At 31.5% G+C, this 24,199-nt stretch overlaps 1 protein-coding gene across 1 annotated transcript in view; it reads right to left on the reverse strand.

The window, feature by feature from the left end:
* The window catches only part of LOC108904171 (signal peptide, CUB and EGF-like domain-containing protein 2), a 55,177-nt gene that overhangs the window by 1,929 nt on the left and 29,049 nt on the right, over nucleotides 1-24,199 (reverse strand). Inside the window, exons 3-8 of the mRNA XM_018706606.1 lie at nucleotides 22,224-22,324; nucleotides 15,245-15,436; nucleotides 11,044-11,287; nucleotides 7,693-7,820; nucleotides 3,114-3,188; nucleotides 1,599-1,683 (exon numbers count right to left, since the gene is read on the reverse strand). Coding sequence (XP_018562122.1) covers nucleotides 1,599-1,683; nucleotides 3,114-3,188; nucleotides 7,693-7,820; nucleotides 11,044-11,287; nucleotides 15,245-15,436; nucleotides 22,224-22,324 — 825 coding nt within the window. The remainder of the gene's footprint in view (nucleotides 1-1,598; nucleotides 1,684-3,113; nucleotides 3,189-7,692; nucleotides 7,821-11,043; nucleotides 11,288-15,244; nucleotides 15,437-22,223; nucleotides 22,325-24,199) is intronic.

A 24,199-nucleotide genomic window follows, 5' to 3' on the forward strand; every position in this document is an offset into this window, starting at 1 on the left:
GAGAACGTGGCGGCCATGAAATTGCGCCTCCTTTGCCAATCCATTTATTATTAAACACAATGGATAAATAATTTCGTACATCAAGATTGAAGAGGGAGGGGAGAGCCCCATTGTGCATGAACCAAACGTTTCTTTGGGTGTTTAATGGAACATCATCTAATAGTGGCTGCAAATTATTTTGCAAAAACTCCAAATATCGATGTCCATTCAGACGTTCCTCAAAAACGTATTGACAGTTTTCTTTCTTTTAAATTATTTTTATGTATAAAGTGTGTTTGTCAAATTTTGTTAGTGATAATTACATTAGTACACATTAAGATTTTCTAGGCTCCTGTTTTAAAAATAGGTACGCTTCTAACATAGTAATTAAGTGCAAATAAAAATTAAAAACAAAATGGTAGAGGCGCCGCTCGAGTGCACCGTGACATAAAATCACAAATATTTTCTAAACTGTTAATTTTACCGAGTTGAACCAAGAGGGTATTATCGTTGGCAAATTCTTCAGGGAACTTATTTTTGATACAGGCAGATTGCGATCGTCATCTATACAAAATTTCTGGGTTGTTAACCATTGGGCATAGTTCGTCCCTGGCGTTCTGGGCATAATGAAGTTTCACTTACTACATCAGAAATAAGCTGAACGCATATGTTATCGATCACCAAATTTACATCATGCTGAAGTTAGTAGTTTAGAGATTGTAAATAAAAATAAGATTTTAATTTTCAACTTTGAGGGCCCGTAACTTGTTAACGAAGGCTCGTATGGAAAAAATTTATATGAAGAACTGATATTATTTTGACCTCATCTATCTGTACTCGAATTTTTTGTATCAAGTACCGGGACACCCTGTATCTCATGTTTATAAAAATCATTGGCGTAGAAAATCTATTGAAATAAAAATACATTTATTACTATATTACTGAGTACTGCAGATTGTGGATCATGCCTGGTATTATAAGTTTAACTTTTGAAAAAAGTGTTTTGGAAAATATTCTAAAAAAATTACAATTTTATCCTTTTTTATCCTTATCCAATTATTATTTTAGACCAGAAAATATACGATCGCTTACCAATATTATTTTTCAGTTCAATATACCTTCCAAGTTATAATACAATTTTTCCACAATAATTTTTCTTTATATAAGGTGTTTTGGAAAGAGTACCATAAATTTATAGGCTGATAGATCATAAAAACAAATATATATTTTCCAAAAGACAATTATGCCTATCACCGTTTTTTATTTTTTGGGTACAGGGCGTCAAAATTGGTTTTTCCTAATGACATTTTATGGTATAACGCTTTTGGGGTTAGGTGTATATTGTAATGTAAAAATAGTAAGTATATTAAAATCGAAAAAAAGGAATAATATTTTTTTTACTCTTACTTTTAAAAAATTATTATCGCTTTGTAGACTAAACCTCTGGAACATTTTTATATGAAAAGTTGGAAATGTCAAGGTAAAAAACGATATCCAGAAGGTTTTCCTACATTAAAAGGCGATATTGGAAATTAGGCGCTATTTCTTTGTCAACATGACAGCAATTTATTAGCGTTATGACCTCATTTCTTTCTGAAAATAATATACCTCGTGCTTACCTTTTCCTTGCTCTGAGTATATAAAATAGAATACCACCATTGATTATAAAGAGGACCACAATAAGTAATACTGGTGCTAATAATTCTGAAACAATATACAAACATTATTATTTAAACTTCTATATTTAATCAATTTAGGTTATTTACAGGATGTTTTTTAAATTCATGTTGAAAAGGTTTAGAACTAAAAGCGTTGATGAATACCAGAACCAGTAGTTTTCGAGCCTTGAAGTTTAAAAAAATGTATTTATTAAACTATATCTCAAGACTTGATGGGGGCTAATAAAATGCGAGTTAACAATTTAAGGGAAAATTTTATTAGGATGGTATACAAATAGGTCTGTTTGAAATATTTCTGCCACATAGAAAGGAATTTTTATTAAATAAATAACTACATGCACCAAAATGATTAGTCGAAAGGTTGATTTTATTTAATAATTTAGTTTTGCCTAACTAGAAATATCAGAGATTAAGAAAGTAAATAATTATGTGGTATTTATTGTGTAATTTTGAAGAATTATCTATTTTTTGAGTATGACATATTTCTGATTAGTAAAGTCTCATAGTAAAATAAATTAATTTACAATGTTATCTACATAATTAAATATATCAGCCTTATGAAACACATTAAAAAGCAACTGTTTAATTTGCAATGTGCAGTTAACTCGACTTGTAAAACTTGTTTGTAAAACTCTGTAAAGTGTTTACAGCGGTGGTCATGGTTACCGTCGCGCAGCATAAGACGGATTGGAAGTAGTATTTACTATGCAGTTTTGGGCTCTGTTTGATCTGACCGCAACCAAATAAAATCTATTCACCGCTTTTTTTCTTAATAAACGTAATTTGTTCAGGTGTGGTGTAAAATTTTGTTACAAATTGTTTCTTGTTTCTTTTTTAAATCGTAAAAGTTTAAATTGATTATAGCACTTGCAGTGCTATCTACTAAAAAATCGATGTAGCGAGAAATACCAAACTTTAATGAAAAAGTAATAGAAAAGTTTATTTCGGCCAAAAGCAGAAGAATGGACTTTCACTATAAAAAATAATGTTGAGTATATTTTCCCTATATTTCAACAGTACTTACAATAAAACTATCCAATTATATTTGATTTTCTTTTCTATACTTTGTACCAAAATTTTTCCGCCCTTCCTGATATGGAATTTAGCCGCCACTGCTGGTTAGCACACTAATTTTATAAAATTAACACCTTCACCGAGTCTTTTAGCGGAAAACGCTATTTATTAAAAAAAATCTTGTCAGTGTGGCAGAAATAACAAATGAAATTAAACAGTAACAAAATGCCACAATAAATAAATATAATTACAAACAATATCGTACAAAAATATTCCATTACCAGCGGCGGGGCAGAGATGTGTGAAGCAATTTTATTAAAAATCTCAGAATTTCTGAAATTTAGTGTATTTACTTCTTATTATCACTTTCTTTATTTTTCAGTAATCTGATATAGTTGAACAAAAATATTTAAAAAATACTATTAAAAATTGTTCTATTACCTGTTACCATATTGCGTGTCTTTGTAGATTTGATTATAATTTCCTGTGTTTGATTACTTTGTAGTAAAGATGCTTCTATAACAAATAGAGAAAAAAATTAACAGAACACAAAATTACAGTTATAAAAAATAGAAACTAATACACAAAATTTAGTTTACTCAAGCGGAATTTTTTAAGGACACATTAAAATTAAACGGTTTAGTTACGGGGTGTTAAGTTTTAGGGCTATAATACTTTTTCCTGCTTTCATCATAAAACATATCATTAAACAAAATTAAAAAAATAGACAGATCGAATAAACTGATATAATTTTGATTAAAAAGAGAACATTATTACTTTTGATTCCTAGCGTAACAGACATAGCTGTGACTTTTTCACAGAACCAATCTATTTCCAGATTCTGTACGCAATATTATTTTATTCTATTTAAACCATTTTGTCACCCAATAAATTATTAACAAGGTTCTCACTTATGTATTACAAATAAACGATGCACTATTTTAGAGGCCTTATTGAAAATTCAACACTTGACGTCAATCAGCACTTCAACGTTCTTAAGCCAGATGCCCAACTGTTTGTTATGATAATATTTTGCAAAAGCAATAAGCGGTGATCGATAGTGAATTTATTATAGACTAATCGTTTCAAATATCAGAGAAAGAAAATAATCGAACGATGGTGCTCACTTAATTAGTAAATTTATTTCTCATAAATACACCTAGTGCCTGTTTATTAATGCGAAAGGAGTGTTATGTAACGGCACTGGGAATTCTAGTTACAATTATATACGTAATTCTCTTCTTTCTTTATTTATTTACTTTTTCAGAATTTGCTTCTCTAATACATAAATAAGTATTGTTATGTATAAAATAGTAATGCAAGGTAGTGTTAGCTACAAGTAAATGTAAACATTATTGTTGCTATGTATTCAAATTGAAGTTATTATAAAACTTTGTACATTACGTTGTAGAATTCATACGTTGAATTAAAAATTAACGTAATAAAGTGTTGAAATTTTGAGGATATACCCCGATTATAACATAATTTCATGTATTTTCTTATTGCATAATTGATTGAGCTAATAGTCAAAGTACCTGGCCACAGAGTAACTTTATATCTTACTTTTATGTATTCTACTTGACATCGATTATTTATGCAGGTTGAATGTTAAACAACTACAAACCGACACAAATAAGTTTGCGTCTGAGACAGCTCCGCCTACAAACGCGTACTGGACACCGCAAAGAAGGTTCAAATAGCCGCGCGTACGTCTTATTCCTTCTAGCCGAATACCTTCTTCCTCAATCTTGCGCAGCTCTACCTTAGTGAGAAACAGAAACTGATTTGTATAGAATATGTAGTTAACAGTTTTTTTTACAAAATGTTAATAAAAAAAGACAAAATTAAAACAGATGTGCATGACTTTTTAATAGACAACGTGTTGTGGACCTCTGACTTCATTGTACCAATATTCATAGAATGCACTGTTGTTGGTGTTATTCAGAACTCTTAAGCTGTACCTTGTTATATGAAATTAATAAATAATAAGCATGATTTTAAACGATACAACAAAGAAACTTTTGAAGGTTTTCCATAAAAATTTGTCCTGTCCTTGCTATTCTTTTTTCACCAATAAATCATTTGTGTGTATAAATATTGAATTTTTACTGAGTGACAAATTAATTGTATACGCCAAAGAAATATCTGTTCGACTTTACGAACATCACTGGGACATTGGGGCATATCCCACCATAACTAAGCATATCTTTAGATCAAGTTTGTGTTATTTGAGTTACTTTGGAAAATACATTTAGATAATGGACATTATCATTTCATCATTTTAATTATTCATTAATTTCAATAAATGAAAATTCGTATAGGTACTTGTATACTTTTTATTTATTTTTTGGGCACTTGCATATTCTGTTAAATACAAAAGAAGAAATGTTTTCTTGAAAATTTAGGCTAAAAAGTTTTATGCCTTTGAGAAGTTCTTGTGAAACCATTTTAACTCTGGAGTATTTCATTCTAGACACTTTCTAAATATTGAACATAAAAAAAAACTGAAAACAACAGTATTTCCAGCAGGTCCAAATACGCAGGAACTTATAAATGTTTCTACCTTAGAATTTTGGATACTACATAATAAAATTTTTTTTCTTGGACATTTTCACTGAAGAACCTACGAACCTTTGATTAAAACAATTTCATTTATATTTCGACCTTGCTAAATTCATTTCTGATATTTGTTTTTATTTGTTAAACTTTGAGGGCAAGGTGATACGTGATTTTTTTTTCAGATTATTTCTAGGGCGAATTTAATTGTCTCGTGCCCTATACACTTTTCTTAAGTATCTATTTCTATTCTTACCCCGTATTGTATAAATTATTGTTTCAACTATTCTTATACATATTTTTAGAGAACATAATCTTTAAACTTACCCAATACTGAATTCGGTTTTTATTCAGAAATTCACTACGACCCGAAACACAAAATGAATCGCATGTATTATATTTTCTGTACTTCAAGCGGATGCTAGCTGTTGGGGGCACTATTCATAATAGGAGAGAAGGGATCTCTTATCTCGTTTTACATTTGAAACTCACTACAAAATGCATACCATTGCCGGATGTCGGATGCGTAGCCCGCACAATGCAAGACAGATGGAATCTGGGTTTAAAGGTTATACTTAAGATTAGGTCATTATCCAACGGCAAATAACTTTTATGATGAATTTCTGTACAATTGAGATAGTACCTAATGCTTTATGTGCTTATTATTTGTTATCGTGGTTTAATGGCTTTGGAGATAAGACAGTTACTATTAAATATTACATTAAAAATTAATTAATAGGGTAGTAAGTAGATCTATCTCTCTATTTTTAATAAGTTGTTTCACAACATCTTTGTAGAAATGATCCCTGTTTTCTTGGAAATATTAAGAATTGCACACTACTTAATTTTAATGGATTTCAGTTTAAAAACACTGTTTTTCTTGGTTTGGTTTGGTTAGTTGGAAACTAAATGGGGACGAAAGTAGCAACGTCCGTATCTTGAAAAATAACCATCTAAATCGAATAGTTTTTATCAGGTTTTGTCTGCTTATTGTTTCTCTATCCATAATAGTTGAGCTTAATCCATCAGTAAGGGTAGTAATATAGAGGGTGTTAGGCAGATAGTATGGAATACTGACAAGAATGTAAGAGGAAAGTAGCATAAAAAAAGAATAAAGTTATAACTACTACAATAAATGCCTTGTCAAATAATACTATATTTTAGTTTAGTGCTATAATTTGTATACATCCTACCTTTCGTTTAAAAAATTATCTTTTGGTTTACATGCGGAACACCCTCTGTTAAGTATTCTATATTTTAAAATTAAAAAAGAGGCAATTCTGGTTTCAATATTTCTAATTTAAGAAGAAAAAATAAAAGACAAATTCTGAAACATTTTCGGGAAAGGTCGAAAATAAATGACAAAACGGGATTCTAATATTTTTGGAGGATGACACTAACTGATTTCGAAACTTTTATTGAAATGTTCGACAATTTATGCCCATACAAAATACACAACACAGAATTGAAATGCTCTGAATTTGCCCTTTTTGGAAAACAAACATATCCATTCGCAAATGTTTGTGTTTCAAACTTTTGATTTTCATCATCGATGGAAAACAAAAAAACAGATGCGTTTGTATGAATATGTTCATAAATGTTTAAAAACAGTTTTGTACAGCTGTTTTTATACAGCTTTTACTTATGTTTTTGTATGTTCACGGTATGTAGACTTGGACTAGACTTTAGTCGTATTTTCTATAGTTGTCATTATTGCCCGAAGAAGGAAAATGTTACGAACGCATATTATCACCATACATCAATTTTATAGGAGTTGTAGGTTTAAAAATATACTCTTTATAACACCAAAATGTGTAGATTGGAAACATCCCAAAAATAATCAAAATAGATTAATAGGTAATTAATAGGTATTCGAGTTATTTACAAAATTTCAAAAAATTTCACCAACTGTGAGGCTATCTAGCGGCGAAACTAAGCGATTTTGGATATAGGTGAATTAACCTAGATCTGCCTATTTTGAGTCCACGAATCTGTGGTCTTCCATTGTACACGTTATTCTGGGACACCCTGTATAAGTAGAAACTGTGCTAAAATGGTATATATTTTTAATATCGGTACTTTTTCTGTGTCTAATTAAACAAACCTCATTTTAAAACGGTCGAATCAAAAAAATAATATTTGTGTGATATTCAAATAATCCTAAAAACTTGCCTATAACCGTGTCCTAACAATAACTTTTAAATAAAGGAAAAAACAAAAGAGTCGAGATTTAAGGAATATTGTTCTTCCTTTTTTTTGTTATATATTTTACACAGAACAATCTTCCGCTGATAAATCATGTAAGAATTATAGACTTTGAACCAGAACTGTTACTTTCGTTAGTGATCTCCTCTACTTATGTAAAGTTGTGGACAATAAAAATTTTCAACCCAAACCACTTTAACATTTTCGACTTTACGTTCTAGGTAGGAAACCTTTTTTGTCTACGACTGTAGGTACTTACTCTGGCAATCTAAAATCGGCAGTGAAATGTTCCAGTAAGCACCTAAGCATCTAAGGCTCTTTGTTCGTTTACCAGTATCAGGAAAATAATATCCAACACAGCAACTGAATATCGCTAGTTCATCGGTCCTGTAAAAAAATTAAAATATCCAAATGAAAACCTGGAATACCTCGACTAGAAGTTAAAAGTGCGTTGATGCTAACAACTGCTGGGAGAATATTTCGAGAACAGAACACTTAAATGGCTGGCAACTGTTAGGTTTGAGAAAATGGATTCCAATAGATACAGAACCTTCAGAAAGATTACAAGCCACGTGACTAGTAATTTTGTTTGGAACAGTAATTTTATTTCTTTCACGTTTTATTTAATTATTAAAACAATAAGATCAAGATTACATTCTCTTTCACCGGCTGGTGTTTAGTATATTTTTTCACGAAAATTTGTTCAACCAATCAGCGATCGCGTTATCTTGTTCGTATACATATCGGTTTGTCAATTTTCATTGTAAATTAATCATTTCTATTGGTAAGGCTAAGATTTAGGGATTTTTAGTTGACAGTACCAGTCGTGCAGTGTTGGTTGTCTATAATCTCGGCGATCACGTGGCTTTTAATCAATTATGAAGGCTCTGTGCATATTGATGGGATAAATTGTAGTTGTAACTGCTATCCGTGTAATTTTGATTGCAAAATAGACACAGAAAGTAGTTCTATTAACGACTACTACAAAGTTTTGATTTCAAAATTTTTATCTGGATTATTATGTAGAAGGGCGGCACAATATGAGACCTTGATAAGTTTTGCCATCTATCCTAATTTTGACTTTGAGTGAATACGAATCTAAAGTTGCTTTAAGACGATCGAAAACATACTCTGAAATTTTGAAAAATTTCCTAAGCTAAGCTGTTCCATATTCTAATTTTGATCTGAAAATATATCTAACTTTGATCTGAAAATAAACCTAACATTGTCTGTATACCTAACATTGTCCTGTGGTGATTAGATCAGTAATTACATAGATATCTTTTCTCAGAAAGGAAAGTGTAGTTTAGGAACTTTGGTTAGGTTAAGTTTAATTCTATTGTCTCAAAACAACTTCATATTCGTTCATATTGTTTTCTGATATTGAATATCTAATTTTCCAATTTTTCAAAGAACTTTAGATTTGAATTCAGGAGGTCATAATTAGGATTTACACAAAGAAAGTGTGAAGCTCTGAAGTTGTGACATTCTTCTATATACTCTTCTATTTAATTTATAATGGTATCTTTGCCAAACTAAAATATAACCAAAAATTAGAATTTTGTGGTATTTCCAAATATTTACCGAATATTTCCAAACTTAAACTTTCTAGTCCCGCAAAAGCATTTTTCGGATGCTGTCAGTTACAGACAAATTTTATAGGTCAAGAATACGTCATTCCGTCAAAATGTGATAAAATAATTTGAAACTGATATACAGGGTGTGCCATTTAACACTTCCGCTGCCAATATCTCCGAAATGAAGAAATTTATTTTAGTTCCGGAAACTGGGGTTGTTAGGTAGGTCCCTCGAATAGCTTCAAATTGGAGTTAGAATTGTTAGTTCAAATTTTTCTGTATAGATGGCGTGGCAATACTAAAAAATTTTTTGTTCCCTGGAACGTGGAAATGCAGTCCATCTCTAAGATCGTTAAATTTTGAGTGATTTTTGTAATATAAAGTATTTCCCTACTTTTACTGGTTTTCGAGATATGTCGACTTCAATATGCAATGAATGATATACCAGGAAAATCTATTATATTATTTAAATCACACTGAGACAAAATATTCTTTTAAAATAGTGTTATAATGGCTTTATTCACATCATATATTAACTAACAAACAATAAATTATTTAAAAAAACGAATGGTCAACTACAGAAAAAAAAAATGTACAATGGTAAATCTTATAAGGGCATTTTATCAAATGTTATTAAAAAATGCATAGGTGGCTCATGTCATTTGTTTAAAATAAAATAATGACAGATGACACATACATATTAGTTTTCCAATAATTACAGTTTTATAGGATAAACTTATAGGATTTACCATTGTACAATTTTTTTTTCTGTAGTTGATCATTTGTTTTTTGATAATTAATGTTTGTTAGTTAGTATGTGGTGTGAATAAAGTCATTATGACAATATTTTAAAAGAATATTTTGTCCCGGTGTGATTTAGATAAAATAACAGATTTTCCTGTTATCATACATTGCATATTGAAGTCGACATATCTCGAAAAAAGTAAATATAGGGAAAATTATATTACAAAAATTATATTACAAAAATTACTCAAAATTTAACGATCTTTCAGATGGTCTGCCACGTTCCAGGGATAAAAAAATTGTTTAATATCGCCACGCCATCTATACAGAAAGATTTGAACTAACAGTTCTAACTACAATTTGAAGCTATTCGAGGGACCCAACAACCCCAATTTCCGGAACTAAAATAAATTTCTTCATTTCGGAGATATTGGCAGCGGGAGTGTTAAATGGTACACCCTGTATATTGTAGTATTCACACTGTTTAACGATTTAACTATTTGGATATCTATATACAGCGTATCCCACAATAACACGGAAGGCCACAAATTCATGGACTCAAAATAGGCAGATTTATTTAATTCACCTACATCCAAAATCACTTCGTTTGGCCGCTAGATGGCCTCAAAGTTCGTGAAATTTGGGGCCATCTAGCGGCCAAACGAAGGGATTTAGGATATAGGTAAATTTGCCTAAATCTGCCTATTTCGAGTCTGCGAATCTTTCGTTGTACACGTTATTCTGGGACACCCTGTATAGACTTGTTTCGAATGTGAGTGAGATATAACCTGTATACCTAGTGGCGCTGCTTTGATAAAAATAACATATTAATTTGTAGGTGCTATGAAAGCATGACTATCATTGCGCTATGCGGAATTCCTAAACCGGTCTATATTTGGTGATTCTACTGACGAATCATTTTAACTATTAATTAGATATTGGGGATGTAATTCAATGCCAAGGGGACCATATACAATACCATTACTTTTTCGTAGCACCTACAGATTAATATGTTACTTTATGCCAGAAAGTACAAAGTAATGATAAATTTATGAGGGTTTTAGAGGTTCCATCTGTCAAAAGGAAATTACGTGACTTCAGAAGGTCTTTTGTTTTATATAGATTTCGCTGATTTCAGATCCTAATGCATTTTTCAAAGTGTAAGTACACATCTTCAACTACTCCATTTCTGAAGAACTATATTGTCTTAAGGAATTGATAATGCAAAAATTGTTAATTTTTAAATTTTGCCGCAATGTGACTGTTACACCATGAACAAATAAAATCACCTGTATACCAAGTATCCATCCTGTGGAAGGTTTGGCATAGGACATCCAACGGCAGTGTAATGCATTAAAAAACCTCTTAGTGGGTTGAAGTAGTCCCTTGAAGTCAACACTACCTCAATGGATTCACTCCCCGAGATCACCTTAGCTGGAGGATTTTGTTGGCGACAAGTTGAGTATATCACTTGGCCGGTGTCTTTGATCTGGAGGATATCTGTGCATTCCTCTTCGGAACTCACATTATCCACTGGAAGAAGAAGTTGTTTAACTCTTTAGGTAGGTACGCATCAAAACATAAAGGAAATTGTATCTTAAGTTAGTTTTTGATTATTGTCAAAATGCCAAACACAAAAATTTACGTTTTATATTACAATCACAGAAAGAATAACTTAACTGGTAAAATATTTTTGATGGTTTAAAACTAATTCCAATTCGTTGCAACAGATTTTTGATGAAAGGTATAGACAACTCAAACACGACGAATTTCGATTTAGAATGTACGAAAAACCAAATGGAATTCAAAATTGGAAACTTTTATTAATAGATTTTAGAAACATATGGGTACAAGATGTTTTACTTTTAACTGCAATTTGTAGGTGCAATAATAATATAGACAGTACATTTACATTTAAAAGATATAAATCTACGTTGGATATCAGCACAACGCTTCCATTCTGTCTCGCGAAGATTTGTTTATCTGTTATAGAGAACACAAGGCATAGTCTTTCCGAAGTCATTTGACATGCATAAAAACTCCTAGCAATAAAATTTAGTGAGTTTCATAGACGTCCCTAAAAAAATTTTCTGCTAAAGGTAAAAAATGATTATAAATTGTATATAATGTATAGAAAATTTATATTATATGTTCATTCGGCCAACAACATATTTTAATTATTTATGTCCTCAAACAATTTTATTACACAACATTGCGATCCCATCATCATTGTAGCTTTCTTTTTTATATTTATGTTTATATGTTATTGATTTTTTGCGCTTATCTATTGTCGGAAATTTTGTTAAATACGCTTTTCATTCTCCTTACAATAGACATCCATAAGAAATTAATAAGCTACAAAGGGAACCATCAGGATTAGTTTCCCAGAACCGCAATGATAGAACTAAAAAGTTCATAATTCACGATAAAATCCTCTTGCAAAAAGTTCTCGCAATAAAATTTTTATAGAATTAAGACATTCATTAAATTAATAAGGTTAGGTGTAATTTTACATGTTATAACTTTTAAACTTTTGAAAATAAAAGTTTTATCTAGCCATTAAATGCACAATCTAAAAATATTTTATGTTATACGAAAGAAAAAAATATATATTACATGCTGGAAAATAATTAATTTTTCAAAATTCAACGCAAGCAACAAGTTTTGCCCAATTGTGCGAAAATTTTTTAAAATAACTACTTCACTATTTTATTTTGTGCTAGCTTAAATACTAGCACTAATATTTCTCCTATTTTTTGTGCCTTTTTTGTTTATTATTAACACAAATAAGTTTCTACGTGTACTCCTGTGGCGGCAATAAAGATTTTAATTTTATAAAATTTATCTTATCTTAAAAATTAAGTTGTTGCTTATGATGAATTAATGATGCAGAAATTAAAAGCAATTTTAGGACGCCCTCTATATGTGATTCTTACCTGACATAGTTCTAATTGTTTCTTTGTACAAGACAATATGTATATAGTACAGACGGTATCTGTTTCAAAAAGCCATATTTGGGTGAATCGTATATCCATGGAGATTTTTGGCTTTTTGGCTTTCAAATGTCACTAGAAATGAAAATGTTTCTATGCGCATAAAAAAAACGTGGGCTTAACTTTTAGCGGCACAAAATGTTAAAAAAATTCGAAAAATGTCATATTTTTCTTCCTATTTAATTATGTATCTCTTCAAGAGTTGATTTTAGGCGAAAATGGAAGAAGAAAAGAATGTTTGTAATTAAATTTTTACAAAATGTGACAAGTTACAAATCGAATGAATCATGATTATTATGGTAAAAATCGAAAAAATCGCAAAAATGGGGTTAAAAAACAATACTTTTTAGGGAATTTTTTTGGGGTATTTAAATTGGGTATAGGACCTTTATACTTGGCTCAAGAAAACTTCATGTTATGTAGAATCATCACACCAAATTTCATCAAAATCGGTTCGATAGATTTTGCATAATAATTTTGCAATCCAGATTTTGAAAAAAAAATTGCAAATTTTCAAAATTTTGCACAGCAAAAACCAAGGCCCTTAGATACTTGAAAATTTAATCACATATAGAAGGGCTCTCAAGCTTTCAAACTTTTTTTGAAAAATTCGAATCCGTCAATTAGGAGAGCTCTGGCGCTTGTTTAAACATTGGTCGAATTTTTGTACTTATAAACAATTAGAATAACTTTGTGAATATTCAATCAAATCAAATTTTTTAAAGCAGGTTTTAAAAGTTCTTGGAAAGACGCTTTTTTAAAAAAAAATAAGAAAAATTTACAAATAATTCTTTCCGGTGTTGCCAGATTTCTGCAGTAGCTACTAAAACGATATTTTTTTAAATGGCAACACCGGAAAAAATTATTTGTAAATTTTTCTTAATCAAGTTATTTCCTACAACTTTGCATTTGGAAGTACTAGTCTATTACTTCAAATAAAAAAGTTGGCCTATGTCAGGTTTTAAAAAAATAACACTGTATATACAGGTTGTAGAGATTCTTTTCCTAACGGTATATACGTGTATCTATTTTTTTCAAGGTCGTATTTTTCGAATACGAAATAATATATTGAAATGAAAGAAAGATTATTTTTTTAATATTATTTTTTTTTGTGATTAAAGTATAATTCAAATATTATTTATTGTTTAAAATATAAGCAAATGAGAAATTAACTCATTATATTACTAATTTTCGTCATATTTTGAAAATAATTGTTGTTTAAACAATTTCAGAATATTTAAATAAATTTGTTTTTGATCTTTGATAAACAGTATATAAGTTTATGCACTTACCTTTGATACAATAGAAAAATAAAGTTGATAAGTAAAGGAAGTTTAAAGATAAATAATTATCGGACTGTTGTAAGACCAATAATTATTAACGATAGACATTTGAAAATGCGCTAAAATTACAAAAAAATCATCAAAATCGGACCTCTAGAAGGTGAGATATTAAAAATTTTTAAGCGCATCGCGGTGAACTCGCCGATTCAATTTCGAGCAGACCGAAGCGGCCGCGCTCTCTGCTTCCCCACTACCACCACCCGTACGATTTTCTTGAATTTCTCGCTTGCATAAATAACTTTAAACACGTTTTAAATAAGGTTGCCAATGAAGAAAAGTATTGTAATCTTAGACCTGGTAAGTACTCGGAATACCAAAGGTATTTTTCGAAAAATTAGCCCGGATGTCCCAGTACATTTAGTGTAAATGACGGTTAACTTGGATCGGCTATAACTACGTAACTAATTGATCAATCGATCTGTTTTTTTTAAGAAGCATTTTTCCAAGAACTTTTAAAACCTACTTTAAAAAATTTGATTTCATTGAATATTCATAAAGTTATATACGATTCACTCAAATCAAAAGAGATACCGCCTAGTCTAATATGTTGACCAACATAAAACTTAATTTTTGTACAATGAAATGAAGAAAAGTTTTTTCTTAATCAACCCCTTTCGCAAACACATTGTATATAATATATTTATAAGAAATATACTTTTAACTAGTTTGGACAAGTTGCACAAAAAACGTTATAGCTTCTTTTTGTATTGTGAATTCAGAGAAACTTGTCCATGATTTGTTAATTAATTAATTGTTTTGGAATCCCAAGATAAAAGGAGATGTACTTTCGAAATTTTCAGTTGCAATGTGAAGCAATCTCTTTGAAATTGTTTACATGTGTAAAGATAAAAAAAACATTAAAATAAAATAAATGATAAAAAAAATAAAATAATAAAAAATGTAAAAAATTGAAAAAACAAAACAGTATAAAAACGTATAATAAAGAATAGTAGAAATGATATTATGAAAATAAAAAAGAAATTAATAACAAAATAATAATATATTAGATGACATTTAATTAACAAATTTAAGAATTAGTCCATAAAATAAATAAACAAACAAACAAACCAAACCTCTAGGGTGAGGTCATCTCCTAATGACTGAATGATTCGAGCGTACCTTCCTGACCCCTATAAGTCATGGCTAGAGCTTACCAATAACAGATATATCCAGGATGGTTAGCCGGATTCTCTGCTGGGAGGGGGCCGTTATCTTCCAGCGGCACTCCCGTTGTCCCGAGTAAAACCTGGGATAACCGGGATTCTGGATGAATCCCTCCGATATTCCCGTTGTGAACTTGCTCGGCAGCACTATTTCACTGTTGCAGTACTTCTTAATCCTGTCTTCTGGAAACAAATATATCTTGTTTAGGGAGGCATTAAACGGGATGAGATTTTATCGGAACTTCGGAAAAGGTTACAGAGAGATTAAAAACAAACTTCGAGCTGATAGCCAAGTGCAATAATTTCTGGCTGACAGTTTAATACAGGCTTCGTATTTTAAACTGAATTTGCAGGAGCTGGTTTTGATATTAAGATGATTTATCTTTCAAGAGAGAATTAAAGATAATTTCAACATTGATTTAATTAAAATCTTACATTAAATAATGCAATAAGCCGCACCCTCACCCGCACCCTATTAATGTATACTTATTGGCAATAAGTATACATTAATGGCAGGCTACAGGGTGCTGCAACTACAAACTATTGCAGATACAGGGTGGCTCAAAGTACAAAGGACTTGCACAATATTTTGCTGAAACATTTCATCAATTCATATCTGCGGTATTTGAGTTAGTTTTGTTAGTTTGAGTTTTAGTTTTTTTTCTGTTGATTTTTGTATTTTACCAGCTGTAACAAAAATTAAAAAAAATAATAATAAACCCTTACGCCAAACAGAACAGTCAAGGTTTCCAAACAAAAATCTTACAATGAAAGAAGTAGACAAAAAAAGATGTACAAACTATGATCATACACTTTGTTTAATTTATCGTTTCGAAAATCTGTGTTTTCGTTTTCAACACTGCAAATGACCTTTCTTGTGTGAAGTCTGTAAAAAATTAAAGTCTGTAAATCTACGTATTTGAAAAAGAATCTCGCTCATTATTTTATAAATGAAAACCGATTGATTTTTCGAAACATTATCTAATTGTAAGTGGAGTGCATAACATAGTTATGTGTTTTTTATTCGTTTTTATTTAGTGTGAAATTTTTTCGTTTAAATTTGAAAAAATGGACTACTATATGTTAATTTTTCACTCCTCCAGTTTTTAATGTCTTGGCTAATCTTTACGAATCGGATGAGGAGTAGAAATATTGTTATTATCATTACTAGAGCTCGGGACTCGGTCGGATGATCATAGCCGTCGCGTCGACCTTTCGCTACAGCAGCGTCACGTAGAAAACGGTAATAACGGCAGTTATTGGCTGTGCTTAGATTTCATTCTGTAAAGTTTTGGTTATAAATTGCTGTTCGTTATTTACAAAATTATGAACGTGATTAATTTTTTTATTAAACTGTGTTACTGAAAATGATCAGCATTTTCAATAATGGAGGTGAAAGGAGACCCAATTACAAGTTTTTAAAATGCATAAAGTATTATTTCGTTTTTATTATCAAATAGATAAAAAAATTTATGATAACTAAATCATTGAGCATGATAAGTGATAACTAATGCACTTCTGATGATGACTAATATAATTACGCAAAAACGATTAGAGGTACAGAAAACTTACAAGAAAGAAAAAATCCCTTACCTTCATGATAAATCTAGAAGTACTAGTAACAAATCGAAATTTCATTTAAATCGGACAAAGCATTCCAGAGTTGTTTGGAAAATACCAGAAATTTTTGACAAATTTGTCGCCTTCTAGTGGCTAAACTAAGCAACTTTGTATAGAGATAAGTTTAGTTAAAATGCCTTATTTTGAGAAACAAAATTTGATCATTTTTGTCTAATATTTTGAAGATTTGTTTTCAGCATTTCCAAGAATATTACTTGATTGTTGTTAATTTGGACTCGTTGAAAAGTCTAAGAGGAAAAACTAGTTAAAGGTCTCCCAAAAGTAACGCAGGATTTGAATTGTACGCCATTTTCATTCTGATGAGTTGGCAAAATTGTGCAGTATTACATGTTGTAATTTTGCTTTGTTTTTTAATTGTCTGCAACCAAACCTGTTTGTTTAAATTTGACAACCAATCTTTTCACAGTTGTTTCATTCGGGGCGTTCCTTCAACCAAAAATTCCAAGTAATTTGGGCACAATCTCAACTACACACTCGTAATGCGTAATGTAATGAATTTTCAGAATCTTCACTCACTCATCCGTTGTATAGCGCTCAATTTTGCCTAAACGTAACGTGTGTACTACAACATGTGCACAGTGCTGCCAACTCTTCGGAATGTAAATGGCGCGGTACTTTTAGGACACCCTATACAAACAGATCTGAAATATATGTTAAAATATTTATATAAAATATTTATATTTATTGGACACTTAAATATCTTAAATATCTTAAATATCTTAAATATCTTANTATAATTAAACCATACATCCCCTCTACAAAGTTAGTAGCCAGTGCCTTCCGGTCAATAAAAAATAAATACACACAACGTAGGTATATATTCCTTATGACGATCACATGTTTTGGCCACAACTGCGTTTATTTGTTTTTTTTCTAACGAACCTGGGGTATGTTAAACTACAGTACACATGTTGCAAGTGACCCATATTTGAAAGCACAACGTCAAAAATGCCGCCGGACGCACCACGGGGTTCCCGGAAGCCGACCCCTGTAGAGTGGCGCCAGAACCAGGGACTTCTGCCACCGATTACCTACAGCCGAATGACAGACAGAAGGCACTCTGCAACGAACATTCACCCTGTTAACACGTCTTTTCATACACAAGTTTTCTGTACACCAGTTTTCAATAAAATTCTTTATTAGTACCGTTGAGAGAGCGTTTATTTTTTGCTGTACAGCGAAAGCAACCCTGAATATTATATAATGAATAAGGACAAAAAAGTACGTGAATGACATGCTTAAGAAAAAATAAAGTTTGTCCATAACAAATAACTTCAAATAATGTTGTCCGCTGTGCTTGTTCGTTGTGACCAATATGTGAAACACAGTACTGCCAAGTACAACTATTCTACAGGGTGTCCCGGTACTTGATACAAAGTTGAGTACAGATAGATGAGGTCAAAATAATATCAGTTCTTCATATAAGTTTTTTTTCATACGGACATTCGTTAACAAGTTACGGCCCCCCTAAGGTGAAAAAAAAGTTATTTTTATTTAGTCTCTAAACCATTAACTTCAGCATGATGCAAATTTGGTGATCGATAACACATGCGTACAGCTTGTTTTTGATGTTGTTGTAAGTGAAACTTCTTTATGCCCAGAACGCCAGGGACGGACTATGCTCAGTGGTTAACTAGCCAGAATTTTTGCATAGATGACGATTGCAATCTGCCTGGATAAAAAATAAGCTCCCTGAAGAATTTACCAACGATAATACCTACCCTCTTTATTCAACTCGGTAAAATTAACAGTTTAGAGAATATTTGGGATTTTATGTCACAGTGCACATCGAGCGGCGCCTCCACCATTTTTTGTTTTTAATTTTTAACTATATGTACATTTATTAACCATATCTTTATCGTTTCGAGGATAGCCATNGATACGCTTAGGTATGCGGGCCGCTGTATTTGATTCTTCCTAAAATTCTGCTGGTGGTGTATTCTACCAGCAATTCGGAAATTTAAAATTGCTGGCCTATTCCAGGAGCGGTCTGTGGCGATAGCTATTTTGTCTGTGGTACTGCAAAGTACAACTATTCTACAGGGTGTCTCGGTACTTGATACAAAAAGTCGAGTACAGATAGATGAGGTCAAAATAATATCAGTTCTTCATATGTTTTTTTCATACGGACCTTCGTTAACAAGTTACGGGCCCCCAAAGGTGAAAATTAAAGTTATTTTTATTTAGTCTCTAAACCATTAACTTCAGCATGATGCAAATTTGGTGATCGATAACACATGCATACAGCTTGTTTTTGATGTCGTTGTAAGTGAAACTTCATTATGCCCAGAACGCCAGGGACGGACTATGCTCAATGGTTAACTACCCAGAATTTTTGCATAGATGACGATTGCAATCTGCCTGGACAAAACATAAGAATTTACCAACGATAATATCTACCCTCTTTATTCAACTCGGTAAAATTAACAGTTTAGAGAATATTTGGGATTTTATGTCACAGTGCACATCGAGCGGCGCCTCCACCATTTTTTGTTTTTAATTTTTAACTATATGTACATTTATTAACTATATCTTTATCGTTTCAAGGATAGCCATNTAAATATCTTAAATATCTTAAATATCTTAAATATCTTAAATATCTTAAATATCTTAAATATCTTTTTGTTCTCAAAGACAAAAAAATATGACGGAGAATGCATTTTTATGGCATTATAATAATATCCAGAGGTCGTTCTAAAAGTTATTACAGGAAATCTGTTCCAAAATTATTGCGAATGGTGATGAAATGGTAATTTTTAGAATATTTAGTTCAATTACTGAGTAATTAAGAAGAATAATGGTAATTAACGCACCTTTGAAGTGACAAGTTTTTATATAAACCTACATACTCATTAAGAAATGTAATGTTCGAAATATAATTATTATAATTCGGTAGGTTTCAAGTTTCAAGTAGGGTTGAGAAGGGTACTTCAGTCCATATTTCTTAGCACTTTTATTTACTATCATTTTCAGTTTCAAAGAAAATAAATGAACTGATACCCTCAATATATCAACTCTCCACCCTGTGAAGCTTGCAAGGTGAGACTTGCAGTTTTATTTTACAGAGGATTAATAGAATAATGCTGACACTTTTGCAGTTGGATCGCAACACAATACGCCTCTGACAATGGGAATTGATGCGGAATTCGGAATATTATCCGTGAGATTGAGGTGGCACCATGTACGTCCCTTTTCATTTCCTTTTACCTTACCCCACGTACACAAAAGGCGGAAATTTCGGCCGCGGCATGATGGATTAGTTACAATATGGCTTATTATTCTGCTGGCAGACGCAGCAACGGTAGCAGCCCGTGTTTTGTTTGACGAATCGTGTTGAACATATATTTCGATGTGTCTCCACGCGGCGGCTTCGTTAGCGCCAAATGGAATCAATTTATAAAATATTGACATGAAATTGAATAAAAAAGTTTCTGTTCCTTTCACGGATATTGGTTAATTCGCGAACATTGGAATATGTTTTTCTTTGTTTTCACCTTTTGTATAACGGGTGTTCCACCTAAGAGGGATTCTTCTGTAACTCTGTAACTGTAAAATTTATAAAAAAAAATGGTTTATACAGTTGTCTGGAATCATGTGGGCCATATAGAGAAAATATTTTTAGCTTCTCAGGGTGTTCCATTTCGCGAGGACGCTACATAACTTTGTCATTTTAAATGAAACACCCTGTATATTATTGCATTTTTGAAATCCTTGGTTAATATTAGGTAGAGTTTATTGAATGTACATCGTGTTCAAAACTTACCGATTTCGATATAATCAATTGTTTTTGAAAAAATCACGATTTCAGCTCTCTAAAAATGAGGCTATATAGCGTCTATACCATAAGAGTTTGAAATCTGCAGTTTTCACAGTTCGTTTTGGCATAAGTTACTCTATCTTGTCATCTGTGAGCAAAACGTGTACGTTTTCAGACTCGGAAATACTGACACCTACAATTAATAATCTTACGAGTTGAAAGACTTTTCTTTTCAAATGAAACGACCCATGTTAATTGACATGGGTGAATGCAAAATTAAATAGCCTTTCGACTGATATGAGGCTGACCACACTTATCTCTAACAGTTTTCCAGAAAAAGCAGGTTCTTTTCTAAAGTCCGAAAAAGTAACTATGTCAACAGCGTCAAGAAGGCCTTGCAAAACCACTTTTCTGTCACATTTTATCAGGTCCGGGACTGACAGTATCATTATTTACTGGCATGTTTAAAAAGTGGTTTGACAAATAAAGTAAACCACTAACAACAACTAAAACAAAACGCAAAACGAAACAAACTGAAACTCGGAACACAACAAGGAGAAGAATCAACCGCTGATTTACATCAATTGCTCGAAGTGTCCTCCATTTTGATTAATACACAAATGAATTCGTTTTTTAAAATATTGTTTAACATTGGTCAGCATGTCTGGTGTAATTTCTTGAAATGCTACTGTAATGCGTCACATATCTTCTGCGGTAGTTGGTGAATTAGTTGGTTATAATTAACATAATTAACATTCATATAGTAGAAATATGTGGTAAACTTTACTAAACGTTTAAGTAATCATAGAAACCAGACAAATTATTTATTGAATATTTTGTCACCTGCGAAAAATAAAAAAAATCGATTAAATAAACCCTTACGCCCAAAGAGTGATAATAATAAATAATTTACTTTTTTGGCGTACCAATAAAAGTTTTTGAGCAATGGAAAATAAATGAATAAAAACAATTAGTAAGTGTCAACCTACCTATACCTATTTGAAAAATAAATCACTTCGACGGCTTCTATCTCAAAAATTAAGTAGGGTTTCACTACAAATGGGAGTTCGAAAACGAAACATTTGGGCCTACATGATTACAGGAATGTTTTTTGTTTATTTTGTGACAAAGAACCATCTACTAAAGCTTAGGATAGCATTTTGATTACACCCTATAAATTAAAAACCTTATGCATGTATTAGGGTGTACATTATTTCATCTGGAATAATGATTTATAGATTATTTTCTAGAAAATAACAATTCAAATACGCCCTCTCCAATTCACTTTAAGCGTTAAAACATACTCTTTAATAAATCTACTACAAAGAGAATACAATTATCATTATTCTTCCAACAGAATGTTATGGCAACACAAACTGTCATAACAATAATATCCTGTGTATTTTAAGAAAAATATATGCACTGTATTATTTTTAGAACAGAAAAATATTATTTTTCAAGAAGCGATCTAAACCAATCAGTGGATTCATGAAAAGTATACATAATATGTGAAGGCCATCATTATAAAATGTTGTTTGTCTAAACTAACAGTTAAAAAAAATTAAAACTCACCAGTAACACATGCATATTTTACAAATAAGGTTCCTGGACCCAAATCAGATCCTGGACAGTCTTCTTCTAGAATGAAACTACAGTGGTTAACACCGGAACATCTGTAACAGAAGCTTTGTTAATTATAATTAATTGTTCCTTGAGTTAAGGAGTTGTATAAACGGAAATGGGGTAGTTAATTTGTATGCAAATTTTGGATTCTCTGGGTGATATATTGCTTGAGAATTGTTAAGTATCTTAAATATCTTAAATATTTGTATGCAAATTTTGGATTCTCTGGGTGATATATTGCTTGAGAATTGTGATTCCTGAATTATGTTTTGTCTACTATTTTAGAGTTGGGTGTCCAGTTTAAATAACAGCTCATTTTTAGATTATAGGCGCGACCGCAATCGAAGATTGCATTAATACTATTTCAGTAAATAATACTTATGTATTTGTTGCATTTTTTGTGTAAGCGGTTTCGCAATGGTATTGAATTTTGTCGTTAGTTTAGACAAATTAAGAATAACCAAATTCCTTCCACAGACGATTTTGGACAGTTTTAGATAAACGTGATTTAGCTTATTGTGTCTCTTGAATACCCATACCTTTTCCAATGATTGTCGATGTCCAGTTTCGTTGACAAAAGTTTCTCACTACAAATACTTGCCCCAGCCATAGTGGGAGTGACAGAAAGTGCTATGGGGGCGTACTATCTTCCCTAAATCGCTGCATTTTCACATTTGTTACTTCCCTAACATATGGCTAATTGGGAAAGGCACATGCACCGTGAACTCAGCGTTGACCAGACGTTCAACTGCCTCGGTTATGTGGGAAAAATGCGTAACAATTATTTTAATCAGGGTGGAATAACAGCTTAAAATCTGCACACCCACTGGACGGGGGCTATTAAGTTTGTCGCCCCGGGGTGAATAATGAGTTCCGAATAATGAGCTTATCAAGCGTGACTGCATTGTTTCCTGGAAAATGTTGAAATATAGATTGGGGCTTTACGTGGATATTGTTTCCGGGACGACCCAGATTATGTACTCGTAGGAGGACGTAGGTTTATATGATTATAAAATAATTAGCTCAGATTTTATGCCGAATTGTGGTCTCAGGATTTGTTGTTTTATGATGAAATTAAAATTGAGGTTCGATTAATTAAAAAATAATATGCTGTTTAAATGAGGATCGAAATTATAATCGAGAAATGTATTATATCTCTGCCAATGGCATATTTTTTCAGATATTTTTCGATTTGACAAAAAAAAATTTGCTTTTTTTGACAGTTAAGTGTATGGTGGAATTTCCAAAATATATCAGAAATTATGCCGAAATTAATTTGTACTTTACACATATAAAGTAGTTTCTACAGAGTTGCCGATGGAAAAGAGATTTGTTGTAGTAAAATGCAAAATAATTTCAATTTATTAGTTAGTAGATTACAAAATCGAAAAAAATACAGTTAATATTATATACTGAATAAGGACAAAAAAGTACGTGAATGACATACTTAAGAAAAAATAAAGTTTGTCCATAACAAATAACTTCAAATAATGTTGTCCGCTGTGCTTGTTCGTTGTGACCAATATGTGAAACACAGTACTGCCAAGTACAACTATTCTACAGGGTGTCTCGGTACTTGATACAAAAAGTCGAGTACAGATAGATGAGGTCAAAATAATATCAGTTCTTCATATGTTTTTTTCATACGGACCTTCGTTAACAAGTTACGGGCCCCCAAAGGTGAAAATTAAAGTTATTTTTATTTAGTCTCTAAACCATTAACTTCAGCATGATGCAAATTTGGTGATCGATAACACATGCATACAGCTTGTTTTTGATGTCGTTGTAAGTGAAACTTCATTATGCCCAGAACGCCAGGGACGGACTATGCTCAATGGTTAACTACCCAGAATTTTTGCATAGATGACGATTGCAATCTGCCTGGACAAAACATAAGAATTTACCAACGATAATACCTACCCTCT

Source organism: Anoplophora glabripennis, unplaced genomic scaffold (assembly GCF_000390285.2).
Source record: "Anoplophora glabripennis isolate ALB-LARVAE unplaced genomic scaffold, Agla_2.0 scaffold137, whole genome shotgun sequence".
NCBI classification, from domain to species: Eukaryota; Metazoa; Arthropoda; class Insecta; order Coleoptera; family Cerambycidae; genus Anoplophora; species Anoplophora glabripennis.